Source organism: Panulirus ornatus, chromosome 47 (genome assembly GCF_036320965.1).
Source record: "Panulirus ornatus isolate Po-2019 chromosome 47, ASM3632096v1, whole genome shotgun sequence".
Taxonomy (NCBI): domain Eukaryota; kingdom Metazoa; phylum Arthropoda; class Malacostraca; order Decapoda; family Palinuridae; genus Panulirus; species Panulirus ornatus.
In genome coordinates, this window is record NC_092270.1 from 18,091,420 (window position 1) to 18,104,205 (window position 12,786).

General features: G+C 39.5%; 1 protein-coding gene across 1 annotated transcript in view; it reads left to right on the forward strand.

The window, feature by feature from the left end:
• Positions 1–12,786, forward strand: part of LOC139763625 (E3 ubiquitin-protein ligase AMFR-like) — a 93,412-nt gene that overhangs the window by 66,568 nt on the left and 14,058 nt on the right. The window contains exon 9 of the mRNA XM_071689861.1: positions 6,795–6,995. Coding sequence (XP_071545962.1) covers positions 6,795–6,995 — 201 coding nt within the window. The remainder of the gene's footprint in view (positions 1–6,794; positions 6,996–12,786) is intronic.

The window sequence follows — 12,786 nt, forward strand, 5'->3', positions numbered from 1 at the left end:
TTAGTCTGGGAAAGTGTGTGAAAGGAGAAAGATGAGATCATATGTAATAAAAACAAAGTTATTAGGATTAACAATGCAGAGAGACTGACTGGATTGGGTGTGAGTTTGAATGGAGAAAACTTAGGAATGGACATGATAGCTTAAAGAAGCTGTGGAAAGTCTTATGATGAGTGAGTGAGCAAAGGTTTTGGGAGCATTAAGGAATATGTGGAAAGAGAGGTCTTTGTCTGGGAGGATGAAAATAGGCATGTTTGAAGGTATAGTAGTCCAGACAGTGTTGCATGGATTCGAGGCCTGGGTTATATATAGGATTGTACAGAAGAGGGTGAATGTGTTGGAAATTAATTTTTTGAAGACAGTTTGTGATGTGAGAAGGGTTAACCAAATAGGTAATGTTTGAATAAGAGAGAGGTGTGATGATAAGAAGAGTATGGTTGAGAGAGGTGAAAAGGTTGTGCTAAATCGGTTTGAACATATGGAGAGAATGAGTGAAGAGAGGTTGACAAAAAGGGTATATTTGGCAGAAAAGGCAGGGACAAGGAGATGGGGAAGACCAAATTGGAGATGGAGGGATGGAGTGAAAAATATTTTGAGTGGCCAGGGTCTGAACTTGCAGGAAAGTGAAAAGTGTGCATAGGATAAAGTGAATTAGAGCTATGTGGTATACAGGGGGCAACATGCTGTCCAAGACTGAGCTGGGGCATATGAAGTAGCTAGGGAGAATCACGGAAAGGTCTGTAGGGCCTGGTTGTGGACAGGGCTATAATTTTGGTGCATTACACGTGACAGCGAGAGAAAAGATGTGAGTGAATTATTTTTTTCCTAAAACATTGATAATGTGAATAAGAGCAAGGTTATTAGGTACAGTAGGGTTGAGGGTCAAGTCAATTGGGAGGTGAGTTTGAATGGAGAAAAACTGGAGGAAGTGAAGTGTTTTAGATATCTGGGAGTGGATCTGGCAGCAGATGGAACCATGGAAGCGGAAGTGGATCATAGGGTGGGGGAGGGGGCGAAAATTCTGGGAGTCTTGAAGAATGTGTGGAAGTCGAGAACATTATCTCGGAAAGCAAAAATGGGTATGTTTGAAGGAATAGTGGTTCCAACAATGTTGTATGGTTGTGAGGCGTGGGCTATGGATAGAGTTGTGCGCAGGAGGATGGATGTGCTGGAAATGAGATGTTTGAGGACAATGTGTGGTGTGAGGTGGTTTGATCGAGTAAGTAACGTAAGGGTAAGAGAGATGTGTGGAAATAAAAAGAGCATGGTTGAGAGAGCAGAAGAGGGTATTTTGAAATGGTTTGGGCACATGGAGAGAATGAGTGAGGAAAGATTGACCAAGAGGATATATGTGTCGGAGGTGGAGGGAACGAGGAGAAGAGGGAGACCAAATTGGAGGTGGAAAGATGGAGTGAAAAAGATTTTGTGTGATCGGGGCCTGAACATGCAGGAGGGTGAAAGGAGGGCAAGGAATAGAGTGAATTCGAGCGATGTGGTATACCGGGGTTGACGTGCTGTCAGTGGATTGAATCAGGGCATGTGAAGCGTCTGGGGTAAACCATGGAAAGCTGTGTAGGTATGTATATTTGCGTGTGTGGACGTATGTATATACATGTGTATGGGGGTGGGTTGGGCCATTTCTTTCGTCTGTTTCCTTGCGCTACCTCACAAACGCGGGAGACAGCGACAAAGCACAAAAAAAAAGAAAAAATTGATTTTGAGCTAAAATCCACCTTATATTATTCATTTATATCATGCATATTTCATTAGTTATTTTCATACTTTTCTCCCTTTGTAAAGAGTCTGTTATCTGATTTTTTATGTTGCTTTGTTATTTGATGGGAATATTGATTTATTCAGTTTCTGGTATTTGGGATTTCATTATTTTCTCATCTGTATTTTTTATCATTTTTGCTTCTCTTTACTAACCTTTTCTTCTCTTGCTCTTCTATTCATCCACTGTTTTGTCTCTTGGTGTGTTCTATTTTGTAGTATTATTCTTTTTGTTTGGTGTGGGCCCACTGATTGTATGTCTTATTTTCTCATAGTATAGTTTCATGTTTGTTGTTAGTTCATTATCCTTAAAGATCTCATTCCTATGTGTTTAAAATTCTCTCGATGATTGTTCTTCAGCCAGGTTTGCACTCTTGGTTCCAAAGCCTTGCAAGATTAACCATTTTGCTGGACCAGCTGTTGTCACACAATAATAATTCATCAACATACCTCTAACCCACTAATTATACATCTTCCATGTGTCTAAAGAATGCCATGGACTGCTAGAAATTTCAATTAAACAAATATTAGATGTTTGATTGAAAATGAAAGCCGGCAAGGCAGCAGCTTTGGATGGTATTGCAGTGGAATTTATTGAAAGAAGGGGTGACTGTATTGTTGACTGGTTGGTAAGGTTATTTAATGTATGTATGACTCATGGTGAGGTGCCTGAGGATTGGCAGAATGCTTGCATAGTGCCATTGCACAAAGGCAAAGGGGATAAAAGTGAGTGCTCAAATTACAGAGGTATAAGTTTGTTGAGTATTCTTGGGAAATTATATGGGAGGGTATTGATTGAGAGGGTGAAAGCATGTACAGAGCATCAGATTGGGGAAGAGCAGTGTGGTTTCAGAAGTGGCAGAGGATATGTGGATCAGGTGTTTGCTTTGAAGAATGTATGTGAGAAATACTAAGAAAAGCAAATGGATTTGTATGTAGCATTTATATATATGGATCTGGAGAAGGCATATGATAGAGTTGATAGAGATACTCTGTGGAAGGTATTAAGAATATGTGGTGTGGGGGGGCAAGTTGTTAGAAGCAGTGAAAAGTTTCTATCAAGGATGTAAGGCATGTGTACGTGTAGGAAGAGAGGAAAGTGATTGGTTCTCAGTGAATGTTGGTTCGCGACAGGGGCGCTTAATATCTCCATAGTTGTTTAATTTGTTTATGGATGGGGTTGTTAGAGAGGTGAATGCAAGAGTTTTGGAAAGAGCGACAAGTATGCAGTCGGTTGTGGATGAGAGAGCTTGGGAAGTGAGTCAGGTGTTGTTCACTGATGATACTGCACTGGTGGCTGATTCGGGTAAGAAACTGCAGAAGCTGGTAACTGAGTTTGGTAAAGTGTGTGAAAGAAGAAAGTTAAGAGTAAATGTGAATAAGAGCAAGGTTATTAGGTACAGTAGGGTTGAGGGACACGTCAATTGGGAGGTAAGTTTGAATGGAGAAAAACTGGAGGAAGTAAAGTGTTTTAGATATCTGGGAGTGGATTTGGCAGCAGATGGAACCATGGAAGCAGAAGAGAATCATAGGGTGGGGGAGGGGGCGAAAGTTCTAGGAGCGTTGAAGAATGTGTGGAAGTCGAGAACATCATCTTGTAGAGCAAAAATGTGTGTGTTTGAAGGAATAGTGGTTCCAACAATGTTATATGGTTGCGAGGCATGGGCTATAGATAGAGTTGTGCAGAGGAGGGTGGATGTGCTGGAAATGAGATGTCTGAGGACAATATGTGGTGTGAGGTGGTTTGATCAAGTAAGTAATGAAAGGGTAAGAGAGATGTGTGATAATAAAAAGAGTGTGGTTGAGAGAGTAGAAGAGGGTATTTTAAAATGGTTTGGTCACATGGAGAGAATGAGTGAAGAAAGACTGACAAAGAGGATATATGTGTCAGAGGTGGGGGGAACGAGAAGTGGGAGACCAAATTGGAGGTGGAAAGATGGAGTGAAAAAGATTTTGTGTGATCGGGGCCTGAACATACAGGAGGGTGAAAGGCGTGCAAGGAATAGAGTGAATTGGAACGATGTGGTATACCGGGGTCGACATGCTGTCAATAGATTGAACCAGGGTATGTGGATTGTCTGGGGTAAACCATGGAAAGTTTTGTGGGGCCTGGATGTGGAAAGGGAGCTGTGGTTTCGGTGCATTATACATGAGAGCTAGAGACAGTGTGAACGAATGTTGCCTTTGTTGTCTTTTCCTAGGGCTACCTTGTGGACATGCAGGGGGAGGGGGTTGTTATTTCATGTGTGGCAGGGTGGTGATGGGAATGAATAAAGGCAGACAGTATGAAGTATGTACATGTGTATATATGTATATGTCTGTGTGTGTATATATATATGTGTACGTTGAGATGTATAGGTATGTATATGTGCGTGTGTGGACGTGTGTGTATATACATGTGTAATTGGGTGGGTTGTGCCATTCATTTGTCTGTTTCCTTGCACTACCTCGCTAATGCTGGAGACAGCGACAAAGTTCAATAAATTAAGAATAAATATGAATGTTTGAGCACCCTAAGATGGTAAGTCTGTCCTTAGATTATTTGAATCCTGTGGGTCTTCTTCGTCTTCTGTTGTTAGTGTTTTCCTAAGTGTGCATCACCAGAATAATGCAGTTTCACCTGCATTATACACCTGCTCAGGACTGAGGTGCTCGTCTGCTATGAGTTTCGTGAATTTGTTAACACTTGGCAGCTCCTTCGTGGTTTGCAGACCACTTTTATTCACACACTTTTTTCATGGACATACCATGATGCTTCTTGAATCTTTGAAGCTATCCTTCACTATAGTCATGCTCATGTTGTAATTGAAGTTCTTTATGGGACAACTTAGCCTGGTTCATTATCATACTTCCTGACAAGTCCACTCCATCACTCCGACGCTCTCGAAACCGTTCCATCATCACTCGATCATGCTCAGTACTCTTACCATCTTTCATAGTTTTTCTAATAGTCATTTGCAACATGGAATCGCTGTCTGCATAGATTTCAATATTTTCTCCTTTTGCTTCTTTATATCATAAACAGTTGATGAACGTATACTGTCGATGTCACACAGCTTACACACCGAAATACCACGGTCCATTTTTTCAACAGTCCTACTTTATCTTGGATCAATATGGACTGGTGTTTATTTTTGACACCACGACTGACACTCTCATATGTCTTAGAAGCCAAAGCTAGGTTTAAGATGTAAGCAAAATAAGCTAAGAATCTCACAGAATTGCGATATCACCACCAACATGTGCCGTGTAAAGAATGTAAATAAGCACTCCCTACACACAACGCCGTCTGTGGCCACCCAGTAAACTAGTTTGGTGGCTGCGGTAATTTCAAGTTCCCTCACGTAATTATGTCCAGACTAAAGGAGGTGCTGAACCATCAGTTGCCAGAAATTTGGTGGTGTACCTGTATACAGAATGATGTAGTGATTTATGTGATATTTTGAAGATAGGCCTGTATAAATCACTTCCTTACTTGAAAATAGTGTCATGTTATTTTGTAAAGATATGTGTCATGTTCCCTCTTGTTGGTCAGGCTTGAATTATTCATAAAGATTTATTAAAATTTGGATCTGTTATCTTTCATCTGCTGATCCATTTTCATGCTTCTAGGATGTTGATTCATTTAATTCATAACATTTGTCAAAATACTGGTACACTTTTGGATATGTAAAACTACTTTTTCTTTATATGGTTACTTTCAGAGTGGTATTCTAATTAAGATTGTTTTTAGTTTTGCACGTCATCACTCTTCCCTTCTTTTTCTCGTAATTCTATCTTCATTTATATCTTTTTCAATGGGTTCTCTTTTCACTTTTATCTTCTTTTGCCTGTCATTTCGTCTTCTCACTTATTTTTTTCTTTTTGTCATCACTTATTCTTTTTCTTCTTTTTGTCATCACAACTCTTCCATTCTTCTTCCATTTCATTCCATTCACTGTCTTCATTGTTCATTACCCAGCCATTCTTACCTCCCAATGCAAGTTGATTCTCTAGTGGCTTATTTGTAAATTCTTTAAAGTCAGAAGTTTCTCATATTAATTGATTTATGAGTTAGCCAAGGACCCCTTCTGCAGTACAGCCTTGTGCAGACATAGTCTTTTGATACCAGTGTCTCATATCCTAGAATTGTATAATCTTGTTGAGGCTATTGGAGGTCTGCCTGCTAACTTATCAGATTGTTAGCTGCTTTGTAAGGTTCAAAATGCTTATTTGTCAACAATCATTACACAGTATTTCTGAGCTTATGAAATATTTTCCAAACCCTTTGACTGTACGTCAATAGCATGGTCAAAATGCCTTCTGTATGTAGTTCATTCTTTTTTTCCTTCCGCACATAATACCTCTACAAAGATAACAGATTTACCCAGAAACTCCACAGGTGGTTAGTATCCTGTTTTAGGTGTGTATACAGTATACTAACTTTTGATCTGTAATTCCTTTTATCTTTTTCTTTCTTTTAAACTATTCGTCATTTCCCGCGTTAGCGAGGTAGCGTTAAGAACAGAGGACTGGGCCTTTTTTGGAATATCCTCACCTGGCCCCCTCTGTTCCTTCTTTTGGAAAATTAAAAAAAAAAAAAAAAAAAATGAGAGGGGAGGATTTCCAGCCCCCCGCTCCCTCCCCTTTTAGTCGCCTTCTACGACACGCAGGGAATACGTGGGAAGTATTCTTAATCCCCTATCCCCAGGGATAAAAATTCCTTTTACAGATGTCAGAAAATCTTTAAAAGTTATGTCTCATGAAAAATGAACTTTTGGAAGGGAATAAATCAATCAAATGTAATATTGATTTTTAATTAGCAGTGATAGGAGTAAAGCATCCCATTAATGTGAATGTTATGTTTATTTTTAATTAGTTGTAATGGGAATTAAGTTTCATATTAATGTGAATGCTACATTGATTATGAATTAGCTGTTTTGGAGTTAAGTGCCCCATTAATGTGAATGTTACTTAAATTTTGAATTAGCAGTGATAGGAGTTAATTATGCCATTAATGTGCCTGTATCTCTTGTTATTTCCAGCCCTTTATTTGATGTTAAACAAGATAAAGAAGATAACCAACAAAGAGTTAAAGAGGAGGAAGATATAAAAGATGAAGAGGATTATTTTCAAGATGCTCAATCTCATCCAATGTCCAGGCTTTGTTTCCCCCTTGTGCCAGACTGCTTAGCCAATACAACTGCTTCCACTCCTGAAGATTCTAGTGACACAGAGTCAGAAGGGTTAGTTGAAGCAAAATTTTAGTTTCAGCTATCTTGATTATGTCATAAGGAAGGCATAGGGGCAATGTAGATATTCTTGATTTGTCTTCACTGATCACATTGCAGACGTCTACTCTCTTACTGTTTCTATACTTCTTAAGTTCTTTGATCACCATTCAGTGTCTGCTCTCTGTCATTTCTTTTTCAGACTTTTCCCATCAAAATTCCTTGCAATTTGCAGAATTGAAGAACTCAATGGCGTGAAGCCATATAGTTTTGATCACTATTTATGTGTCTCATTATCACAGTCATAGACTTACTCTGCTGAAAACACTATCAAAACTGTAATTCCTGGAATTAGATTATTCATTCCCAATGTGTTCTTGCACACAATCTTACCTCTCCTACTCAACTTAACCTTTCTTGCTGGAGGCCTTGATAGGTAGATATGTAAAAGGAAGTGCTAGAAACATTCCCAACCCACATTCACTCTTATACTGCATATTTTAAGGACATACCCTAGAAAAGTGCAATATTAACTTTGAAGGTATCAGGCCAGTTGACTTTCCCACCTGCTCAGGGTCTGGGTTCTCAGGATTATGTTCAGGTACTGTATATTTTTGTATCAAAGGTATAGAACCATCTGTGGTTGACTGCAGACTAGCTATAACTACACTAAAATGAGCTGCTGTTGTCTTGAGACCAGCTGTGATTCACCACAGATGATTTGTGATTAGCTTCAGAGCAACTGTGATTTACCCAATCCATCTATGATTGACCTTAGTGGCATATATACAAATATCATTTTCCATGTCATCTATTATTTCTTTCCTTTGGCAGCTTGACTCACAAGAAATAAGATACTGCTTGGATGTTTAGGGTGATAGGGCTTTTCAGTGTTCTGTCTTACTGGTAGTGTAGTGTTGTCTTTCTCCACCATATTGCTAGCCACTATCATGTGGTGGCAGCAGCTTGTCAACTAATCAGTCCACCAGGGTGATGACATGAATGACCCATTCTATGCATGAGACAGATCCACCCAACCATTCAGATTTCTCGTGATTGTGTGTAGACTTGATACCTTGTCTTCTGTTTTTAAATCCCCCAACTCTTATGGATTGGTATCTTTTTATAGTTTCTTAGATTATTGTGCACTGTAAGTATACTTTGATAAGGTATTTAGGCTTCACATTTATTTTTACACTGCACAGGGAAATAGCATATTGGGTGAAAGAAAAAAGGTAAAGGGAAAGAAAGTAGAAATTAATCAGGGCTCTGTATTTGTAAACCTAATGCTGAAAGAAAGAAAGGTTATATGAAGAGGAAAGGACAAAAGCAGGAATAGAATTCAGGCCTAGCTATTAAAGGGAAGAAGGTGTCATAATAACCAATCCTTGAGTGCAGGAGCCAAGGGTAGCAGCAGCCAAACTTGTGCCACTTTCTGGTCCAAACATTGTGGGTAGGAACACATGCATACAATTCACAATAACAATTTCTATGCAGTGATTACTGTTGCTGTATTTACTGTCAGTGATCCCCTTCATTGGTGGGGTTTTTGCTCATCCTCCCATGATTGGTTTTTCCTGATTATTAGATTGTTTTTTTTATTGTTTTGGAGATTTTAATTGTATCGCCCCAGGCAGGGGATTTGCACTAGAGTTAGGGACTAGAACAGCATTGCTGTTGGTAAAAACATTGTTTCAGACCTCAAGGGGCTGCCAGCTTGAGGACATATGTCAACTGGTCAAGTCTCCATTTTCTTTGGCTGTCCCCTGTTAACCATACTTGATGTTTTGGTTGACAAGGAGCCTTCAGAGCTCAGTCATGGGGGAAGGGGGAGTCTCTAGTTTATGTAAACATCAATTTCTTGTTAGAGCCATGGCATAAGAAGTAAATTTTGGTTGATCACCCCCTCCCCTTTCCACCAGGTTTTGGTGGGTTGTATTGAAACAAAGGAACCCCATGTTAAGTATATTTATCATGGCAGCTGCACTACTTTAACTGAGAAAAATGAACTTCCTCTGAGGGGTGCATGCTTGTTGAAAACAGTAGTTATGTCCTCATTTTGCCTTGAAAAGATTGGATGGATACTTTTGAGATCCTTCATTTACCTCCTTATCATGCACTAGTCACTGATTCATAAAGGACCTTGGATTTACAACTTGCTATTTTGGTGAGAGGCCATGTACACTATTGTAGGGAATATTAACAGAATTTAGGGCCCCAGCCTCAACCCCTCAGACAAGCATAAAAGGGCAGGAATACACATTTCCATGAGCTAGATTTGCCACCCTTTTAACAGGTTCATTTCAGTAGAAGAAAAAGATTTATTTGGAGATTTCCAATGAGAATATTGTGAAGTTTTGGAATGGTGGTAACCCTGAAAATTTGCTGATGCCCTCGGCTTATGAAGCCCTGTCTCCATCGATAGTTTGGAGAGATGAGTGTGAATGGGGCTGCAGTTCTTCAGAGAGTCGCATAGAAGTAGAAATATGGATATAGGGTCAAAGTTAGTGGCAGATAAATGGGGGAAGGCTTGATGATTCCATGACTATTTCCCTCTATGAATGTCCTTCAGCTGGATTGAGGGGTCTAGTTTTAGTTTTTGATGTACAGCGCCACATATGTGCAGTAATAAATGAACAGAGTTTTTATATTTCTCGTCCCCTTTTGGAGAAGCATCATATTTTCACATTAGCTGCATTAGTAAATCAGCTGATTCAAGCATTCTTTCTTTATGAAGTGATCATTTAGGCAGACACCCTGTTGAGGTCTTTTACTATGTTTGAATGTTGTAAGGGTCAACTGCTTGTTATAAGAAGGAAATCCTCAATTAAGTCTTTGTCACAGAGGCTAGTGCCTTCCTACCTTCATGTATATTCTCTGATTTTTTATTTGAGGCTGTAGGGAGTCAGTGCTGTGACCTTACACTCATCACCCTGTAAAGTTATCTAACAGCTCCAGCAAAAACAACTACTACTGCATTATCATCTTCAGTAACAACAGTAACTAACAACTATAAAAACAAACCTTGATTTGCAATATTTTGATGCAGATTATCCTTTTTCTTTAATAAAGATCAAGATGATTCTTGAATTTAATGATTTTTGGGTCTGATGACTAGTAGCCACTAAGTGGGTAAAACAGCCTTGGTGCAAGAGGATGTTGGCAGTGTTCCTGTTCCCTTTTGCAAGATTTCTCTGACTCAGAGTAGTAGGTGTTAGTTGGTAGATAGCCAACAACCAAGGAGGTATATTACCAGTACTTCCCACCTGGGTATTAGGAGGGTCAGTGACATCTGGTTAGTGAGCCAGCACTTTAGTGGTTGTCAGGTTGCACTTCTTTGACCCAGGTAGCTGTCTTTTCTTTCTGCCTCACTAACATGTGGATTACTGGCATTCTGTCGTCAAACACAATCTCTTCTTATCATATGTAACCCTTGACAACACTTAGTTCACGTAGCTCATTCTTCATAACTAGATTTTTACCTCTGGTGAGCACCATGTGCTAGCGTTGCCTTTTGGCAAAGTGGTTGGAGCAGTAGATAGAAGTAGTAGGCAGGAATATTAAGTTGAAACATTTTGTATAAGTTGTTGGTAGGAGCATAAGAGAAGTAGAAGCTTCTGCAAACACTGTGCTAGACTTTTCCCCTGCCAGTGGCCTGTTAAGGATAAGGCACTAAAGGCAAAGAAGCAGCACTGGAGTTCTTTAGTTATGGAGGCTCTGCTCCCATGGCCACCCCTTGGAGGGAGTTCCAATTGAAAAGGGCATCAGAGATATAGATAGATAGTCATCATATTTGGATTTTTGTAGATGTTTAAACGAACACTTTCAGAAGCCTAACTGATGATCTTTTACATTTATTTACCCCGTAGCAGACAGTACCACATGGTTTAGCAGTATTATTTGGCTTTACTATGATATTCTGAAGACTCTGTTGTAAGTGAATCAATAGGTTTAGAAGTTTTTTCCAGCCTTCTATCTATCTATCTGTATCTCTGATACCTGTTCCCTCAGGCATTCCATGAATTCTTCCACCATATCTCTCTTTCCAGTACTCTTGCACCTTATTTCCCCATGTCACAGGTGGTCTTGCTCTCACACCAACCACTTTAATTGTACTATCATACATTTGACATGTGAACTCCCCATCTTGCATTCTTTGCTTATCTCTAAACCTTCTCAAAGTATGTCGTTTCATCCGCTTTACCACTTCCTTATTAGAGTGAAGCCAGTAACACAAAAGTTTCATATGAAACTGCTTTACATGAGCCTTTGGCCATAGCACTTGACACTGATTTTAGTCTGATGTAAGATAAATTGAGATCCTCATTATTAGGGAAATCTGTAACAACATTTCAGCCTCTTTCTCAGCATTTTATGGACAATATTGCCATGAAAGATCTCATGAAAAATTTTGTTTAACTTTGGGATCAGAAAGAAAAATTCTTGAAATTCATATCTTGTTTAGGCTTGAGAATTTAGATTTGAGGATCATATTATTTAGGTAAGATTAATTCAAATCTTGAGTTTCTTACTAAAAAGTGAAACTATTAGATTGAGGATTAAAGTGATTTTATTAAAGTTTTTAAAAAATTTCATTCAAGAAACATTGTCCTTTATGTCCAGGCGACTTGAAAGATCTTGGTTTTACAGAAAATATATTTTATTTTCTGAAAACCCATACTAATCTTCACCTTAGCCTCCACAAGATAATGATCAGACATCCCTCCAGTTGCACCTCTCAGCACATTAACATCCAAAAGTCTCTCTTTCGCACGCCTGTCAATTAACACGTAATCCAATAACGCTCTCTGGCCATCTCTCCTACTTACATAAGTATACTTATGTATATCTCGCTTTTTAAACCAGGTATTCCCAATCATCAGTCCTTTTTCAGCACATAAATCTACAAGCTCTTCACCATTTCCATTTACAACACTGAACACCCCATGCATACCAATTATTCCCTCAACTGCCACATTACTCACCTTTGCATTCAAATCACCCATCACTATAACCCGGTCTCGTGCATCAAAACCGCTAACACACTCATTTAGCTGCTCCCAAAACACTTGCCTCTCATGAATGTTGGGGTGAAGAAGGTGGTGAGAGTAAGTGAGCTTGGGAAGGAGACCTGTGTGGGGAAGTACCAGGAGAGACTGTGTACAGAATGGAAAAAGGTGAGAACAATGGAAGTAAGGGGAGTCGGGGAGGAATGGGATGTATTTAGGGAATCAGTGATGGATTGCGCAAAAGATGCTTGTGGCATGAGAAGAGTGGGAGGTGGGCTGTTTAGAAAGGGTAGTGAGTGGTGGGATGAAGAAGTAAGAGTATTAGTGAAAGAGAAGAGAGAGGCATTTGGACGATTTTTGCAGGGAAAAAATGCAATTGAGTGGGAGAAGTATAAAAGAAAGAGACAGGAGGTCAAGAGAAAGGTGCAAGAGGTGAAAAAAAGGGCAAATGAGAGTTGGGGTGAGAGACTATCAGTAAATTTTAGGGAAAATAAAAAGATGTTCTGGAAGGAGGTAAATAGGGTGCGTAAGACAAGGGAGCAAATGGGAACTTCAGTGAAGGGCGTAAATGGGGAGGTGATAACAAGTAGCGGTGATGTGAGAAGGAGATGGAATGAGTATTTTGAAGGTTTGTTGAATGTGTCTGATGACAGAGTGGCAGATATAGGGTGTTTTGGTCGAGGTGGTGTGCAAAGTGAGAGGGTTAGGGAAAATGATTTGGTAAACAGAGAAGAGGTAGTAAAAGCTTTGCGGAAGATGAAAGCCGGCAAGGCAGCAGGTTTGGATGGTATTGCAGT